The 7,236-nt window shown below is 45.3% G+C and overlaps 1 protein-coding gene across 1 annotated transcript; it reads left to right on the plus strand.

The window, feature by feature from the left end:
• The first annotated feature begins 1,427 nt into the window (after window positions 1–1,427).
• On the plus strand, window positions 1,428–1,907 carry LOC138364403 (uncharacterized metal-dependent hydrolase YabD-like). Its single transcript, XM_069324023.1, has one exon. The coding sequence runs from the start codon at window positions 1,428–1,430 to the stop codon at window positions 1,905–1,907; it is 480 nt and encodes a 159-aa protein (XP_069180124.1).
• The last annotated feature ends 5,329 nt before the right edge of the window (window positions 1,908–7,236 follow it).

Consider the following 7,236-nt stretch of genomic DNA (forward strand, 5'->3'; position numbering starts at 1 on the left):
GATGTCCTATTCAAGAAGCAATACCCTATTTAGCGCAGTTGCAACAGGAAATAGAAAGGACACACGAGCTAGCCCGGAAATCTCTCTCATCTACTCAAGAACGAATAAAGAAGGATTACGATCTGAGGGCACGATTACAGACCTATGAAAAGGGCGATCTGGTTTATCTACTGGATACAGCACAGACAAAAGCGCAGTGTAAGAAATTATCGCCACAATGGAAAGGACCAGGAATCATCATACATAAATTTTCATCCTGTTTATTTAGAGTTAAACTTCAACGTGACCTAATTACAGTAAATCATGATAGACTAAAGAAGTGTAAGGACCGTGTATGTCCAAACTGGGTGGTGCAATTCAAACAGCACATAACACAAGTTCCAGAAGCGACATCATTACCTTATCAAGATCTTTACTGCGTATGTAGGCAACCATATGACGGAAAATTTATGGTGCAATGTGATGGGTGTGCGGAATGGTTTCATGGGAGCAGTGTGGGAGCAACCGTGGCGAATGTACGTTCTCAGCCGGAGTATATATGTCCATGGTGTAAGAACGCACGTAGGGAATAATTTCAATACATGCCTTTCTTACTGTTAAGTCACTATTTATTGCAGCACTACATCCGAACACAACGATGGCTACCAAGGAGTCATCATCTGATTACTCTGACTACGAGTCAGAAACCCAACGGGAATCAAAGGAACCAGGAAAGATCCGAGGTGTACCTATCATCACAAAGTGGGGGTTAATAATGAAGTATTTGAACACTCAACTCCAGTTGAGTCGGGTGGAACGTCCTGGAGGGGAGACACTAGAACCCCCGAAGGCCATGGAAGAATTCGTTCCATCTTATTACTTCTCTAGCGAGAATATAAGTCTAGCAAGACATCACCAGACCGGAGACACAAGGTCTCTTTCTAATCCTACCTCAAGCGTGGACACGCATTTAGCGACGTGTCACCAAGATTATATAGGCCCACTTAACCCCACCAGTGTATTTCTGGCTCCTTCCACCTGGAGTATCTCTTTTTTTTGACAATCACTTCAGGGTGAACGATACCCTGACTAAGGGAGACTTAATTTCCGGTGAGGACACTCTCCTCCCGATTTATGCTATGCGGAAAATTAACCTGCAAATCAAAGAGCTAAATCCAACACCAACCCACAGTTTGGCGGGCGGGGTCATGGCATACATGAACCCGATGAAATACCCAAGGAGCTGTGAGACCCCTCCGGGGTGGGTAATGTCATTCGGACTCTACCCAGGCTGTGCAGATGCAATGTCCCTTAAAACTCTAAGAATATATATGAATGTACTGCCAACTGTACCTCTGGGACCATTTGGGTTTGATTGAAAGACAGCACTCCTGGGAGAAAGGAAAATACAAAGAGACGTTTTCCGACACGTTCTCCAATATACCTCGATGAGGCGACCTCTAGTCATTTCCCTACGTTCCCAACGAGGAGATACATCGGACTTAATCTTCTGTACAGCACTCACCGATCTGCAGGAATTCTGCGGATCCGCTCAACCTATGCATATGCGAGGTTTTACAGGGTCAGGAGAAACAGTTCGAAAATGGCTCAAGTTCTTCCCAAATACCTATTTCAGTTTGGATGTTGGGGGACAGCCAATGATCCAGCAAATAGATGCGTTGAAGGCCATACCAAAAGAGCGATTACTCCTGGAGTCAGCGGCACCTGTGATAACCAAGGAAGGACCAAACCCGCTTACATCACCCGCATACGTCGGGGACGTGGGGATATGTGTTGCAAAATGGCTAAACGTGGACATCAAACTCCTGGCCGAAGTTACTACCGAGAACGGTCGGAGGCTGTTCAATCCTGTGCAAAAGAAACAAGAAAAGAAAAAAGAAAGAAAAAAAAATAATTATAGAGTGTAGTGTAATTGTACAAAGTGTGAATATAAATAACATTATAAATATAGAAAATTAAAAAATTAAAATAATATCTAATTTAATACAAATATAAGGATGCAAGGAAGTACTTGCATGCCAATAAAATATATAATTTTATACTTATAAAAATAAATTAAATATCTTAGTATAATATTTCAATGAACCAAAAATAAATACTATACCAAAAAGTGAATCGTGCATGTGTAAATAATAAACCAATGACAATATTCTTTTTTAATTAAAACCAGACATTCTATTCCATTACCATACACACCATTCCACTCCTCAATGTGAAGCCAGTGGTGGGTGCATCCAAGAAAGCGACAGTTTAAGTTATATTAATTTCTAATACACCCTTACTTTATAGAGACGGGGGGAGTGTGGAGGAAACCATATTCAAAATACCCGCCATGGTAACTTTTTAGATTAGCCGCTTCTGATTGGTGGGCAGCAGCTCGTCACCGTGCGTCTGCGCATCACCCGCGCTTATGCCTGGAGGCGAGAAGGAGGGCAGACGAGAACCGCACCTGACTGAAAACGGTCCTGTTAGCAACGTCCCCTGGACTGTGGTTATCCAGTACCCCATATTGGCCAGCTATCATTGGACCTCGCCCATCCTCGCCCCTAGAAGCCGTCGTATTGCTTCAGCAACCCTGGGAGAAGACTTCAGCCCAAGGTGAGCCGCTGTTTCCCAAATTTTCTACACATTCTATTGTATGTTGATTACCATGTGGTTGGTCAGCCATAGCCCCTAGGCGACCGCCTCCACATTACCCTTACTTTAAGTATATTGCTTTGTTAAATAAGCAGTGGATTTATTTACCCTAGACACTTAATTAAGTAGGCAAGGCAGTATTATTATATATTTTCTAACCACTGCAACAGAGTAACCATACCCAGAGGTCAAGGGACGTAACACAAGCCCATATAATAGAGTTCAACTCAAACCAGGTGATCTAGTCCTAGTATGGGCGCATAGGTGGGTTGGGGGTATGGGAGGGTTGGGGAGGTTGGTGTGGGAATATTGGCGGGTTTGGGAAGGCTGGTGTGAGCTTATAGGCGAGTTGGGAGAGGCTGGTGTAGGTGTATCGGCATGTTGGGAGAGGCTGGTGAGGACATATGGGCGAGTTGGGGGAGGCTGGTGTGAGCATATGGGCGAGTTGGGGGAGGCTGGTGTGAGCATATGGGCGAGTTGGGGGAGGCTGGTGTGAGCATATGGGCGAGTTGGGGGAGGCTGGTGTGAGCATATGGGCGAGTTGGGGGAGGCTGGTGTGAGCATATGGGCGAGTTGGGGGAGGCTGGTGTGAGTGTATGGGCATGTTGGGAGAGGCTCGTGAGGGCATATGGGTGGGTTGGGGGAGGCTGGTGTAGGTGTATCGGCATGTTGGGAGAGGCTGGTGTGGGCATATGGGTGGGTTGGGGGAGGCTGGTGTCATAACACCATAAATGTGTTTTTGTATATTTATTTTACATTCAACGAGTCAGTCACACAATATATTTGAAGCACCAGACAGTCTGCCTTTAGCAATTAAGAAGTCACACCTTTAGAGATTTAATGGTCACAGGTTGAATAGGGGGGTCAGGTCGTGTGAATTAAGTGAGCTTGCTTTCTGCTAAGCTGATAATTGCAAGCAGTGGCTGTGTCCTTCCATCAAACAAGCGTGGTGGGGTAGGTGGTCTAGGTGGGGTAGGTAGATAGCCAGAGGCTGTCTCCTAGGTAGGTGGAGCTTAGCTCCCGGTTCCCTCATAAATACACGTGGAACTGTACATTTGAGACATTGAGCAGGACAGTTATAGATAGATTGCTTGTCGAGGAGTCCGCAGCCAGACCAAGGCCTGTGCGTGGAATTCTGACTTGTGGGATTTCATTAATTTATTTTAATTATTAATCAATTGATTAATTTAATGAAATTTTATTTATGGTGTATAATTTATTTTTTATTTCTTAGTGGACTGTATGTTTTATTGAGTGGACTTTATTTATTTACGTTCTCCCATAAGTCATATCCCAACACAAGTGTGGGGGTTAATTAATTATAGTAGCCTATCAATCGAGAATTTACCGACTGACAGGAAATTTTCTACTAGAGTTAGTTTATACTCAATCGTCTTATCTGTTTGAAGGCTTCAAGATGGGTACAACTGTGGGATGCGTGAGCAATCAGCTAGGTAAGAGCCTCGACGTCTATGGCATCTGTTCCCACGTGAAGCAACTGTTTTAAGTCGCTTGGTTTCCCTGGTGACCACAAAAGATCTGCCAGAAGAATACAATATAACAACTGCAACTATACTTCCTATCAAAGATGTGGCACGTTTAAATTATTATTGTTAGGATTTTACAAGATAGTGAGAGCCTCACCCGGTTTTAGGGGGTCGCCCGCCTCCTAACTGGAATGTCATTAATAATATTAACTGGCCTAGTAATAAAATTCGAACTGTTTAGGACAAAGCGGATACGAGGTACTCTCGCTATTTGGAGGTTGCGGCAGATGAAGAACGTTTGGATGGCTCTGCTTACGAGTGCAAATGTACCTGCTTCTTTGTGCTACCTCACGAGAGCAATGGGGTTTCAACAATTGCCGCCACCCTCCACCTTCTCGGCTGGTGACGCCACCAGAAATTATTCAGTTTCGGTCTATTTATAGCCAAAGGTAGGGAGGTGTTGGTTTTAATTATGAATTTATTTGATCCAGTCACAGAGAATTGGTTTTTGTTAATTTTAATTCTGGACTAGGAGCTTTTAGTGATTAATTTATATTGAATGTAGATATTTTAATGACGTGGCAATAATTTCCCATGTTTAAGGGAAAATTTCACTGTAATCTCGTTTTCTTTGGACAAGTTATTAAATTACTTTGTGTTAGAATTAGTTAATAACTTAGTACAAGAACAGCAGGGCAATTATCTGCATATTGTAACTAGGATTATTAAAGGAGGTCGGTTTTTTCCCCGACAGCCTGTCCCAGGCTGGGTGGGGACTCTGTCAGTCGTACTAACCTCCACCTTCCCTCTCTACCAACTTAGTCATAGAGACCTTGGTGAGTGAACTTGTAAGGTGATGCATATTGTGATTTCAACTTAGGTGTTGAGTGATTCACAGGGGAAGTCAGCCGTAGGTGTTCTCAATTTCTTGTGTGGTGACTCAAATTGTGTATTAATGTTGACATTTAACATCAAATGATATACATATGAGTGAAGATCTAATAGGAAATATATAACTGATTAACTTACTTTTTAAATTGCCTTTAATTGTGATTCCTAGATCTTGGATTTTCTGTGATATATTACAAGCTAGAGTAGAGAGCATTCTGAAGTTTACTGCCTTTAGATTATGACAAAGATTATTGGATATACGAGTACATGCTTACAGTAGATACATGATAACATCAGATAATATTGTTGTGCAGACAAGTTCCATTCCTTGTCTTATAGTAAATTAACTTGAATGGGTGGTGGCAGCAACCGTCTTCTTTCTACTCTTCAACCTTTAAACTTTCTACTCTTCACCTTTTCTATCTCTCTACTATACTTCTACTCCTACTTTCTACTCTTCTACTTTCCTCTTTCATCTCATTCTCGCCATCTCATTTTAAACTTTCCTTCTCCCTTCCTCACTCCTCCCTTCCACCTCTCACTCGTTCTTCTTTTCTTCCTTCGTTTTCTGATATGTTACAGTGTGGGAGCATGAGCAGGTTGGTGAAGACTGGTGTGGGTGCATGGGCGGGTTGGGGGAGGCTGGTGTGGGTCCATGGGCGGGTTGGGGGAGGCTGGTGTGGGCATATGGGTGGGTTGGGGGAGGCTAGTGTGGGCGGGTTGGTGGAGGCTGGTGTGGGCGGATTGGGGGAGGCTGTTGTCGGCATATGGGGTGGGTTGGGGGAGGCTAATGTGGGCGTATGGGCGGGTTGGTGGAGGCGGGTGTGGGCGGGTTGGGGGAGGCTGGTGTGGACGTATGGGCGGGTTAGGGGAGGCTGGTGTGGGCGCATGGGTAGGTTGGGGGAGGCTGGTGTGGGCGTATGGGTAGGTTGGGGGAGGCTGGTGTGGGCGGGTTGGTGAAGGCTGGTGTGGGTGCATGGGCGGGTTGGTGGAGGCTGGTGTGGGTCCATGGGCGGGTTGGTGGAGGCTGGTGTGGGCGGGTTGGGGGAGGCTGGTGTGGAAGTATGGGCGGGTTAGGGGAGGCTGGTGTAGGCGTATGGGTAGGTTGGGGGAGGCTGGTGTGGGCATATGGGTAGGTTGGGGGAAGCTGGTGTGGGTGCATGGGCGGGTTGGGGGAGGCTGGTGTGGGCGGGTTGGTGGAGGCTGGTGTGGGCGGGTTGGTGGAGGCTGGTGTGGGTGCATTGGTGGTTTGGGGGAGGCTGGTGTGGGCATATGGGAGGGTTGGTGGAGGCTGGTGTGGGTCCATGGGCGGGTTGGTGGAGGCTGGAGTGGGCGGGTTGGGGGAGGCTGGTGTGGGCAGGTTGGGGGAGGCTGGTGTGGACGTATGGGCGGGTTAGGGGAGGCTGGTGTGGGCGTATGGGTAGGTTGGGGGAGGCTGGTGTGGGCGTATTAGGTAGGTTGGGGGAGGCTGGTGTGGGCGGGTTGGTGAAGGCTGGTGTGGGTGCATGGGCGGGTTGGTGGAGGTTGGTGTGGGTCCATGGGCGGGTTAGTGGAGGCTGGTGTGGGCGGGTTGGAGGAATCTAGTGTTGTTGGAAATTTCCTACACTAATACAATACTATTGTATTATAATGAATTAGTATTAAAATATACTAATTACTGTAGTTACTAAAACTTACTAACAGTAATGTTCACATGAACTAACTATTATATCTGCATATGGATACTGGAATTCTTACGAAACCAAGCACCAGTATTGCGTCAGATTATATCTAGTTAAACACATTTATAGCCAGTGTGTTAGAGAATTGAATGTGATTCTCTAAAATCATCAGTATTCCGTGTGATAGTTATTTATGGATAACATAACTCCCAAATAATTCTAAATCGAGTTATTAGTTACAATTGTTATCAAGTAATAATTTTACCGTCACGCGTGAATACCATGGAGAAAACTAAAATCTTCTCCATTTCTTGTTTACTACCAAAAGACGAGAAAGTAATAATATTTAAATCCCTAGAATTACAACCTAGTCTTTATTAAAGTCTTTCAGCCACAATTACGCGAAATAATATTATTCGTGATAAATAATTTCTGTGGCGAATGCGGGGACGCGGTTGGGGGAGAAGTCAGTGTGTATCGAGACGCCATTGTGTGTGGCGTGGAGGACTCGTGTTGCGGAATTGAGCAACAAGGTCGTGGCGTCAAAGTCTGAGACACGT

The sequence above is a fragment of the Procambarus clarkii genome, chromosome 13, assembly GCF_040958095.1.
Source record: "Procambarus clarkii isolate CNS0578487 chromosome 13, FALCON_Pclarkii_2.0, whole genome shotgun sequence".
Lineage (NCBI taxonomy): Eukaryota > Metazoa > Arthropoda > Malacostraca > Decapoda > Cambaridae > Procambarus > Procambarus clarkii.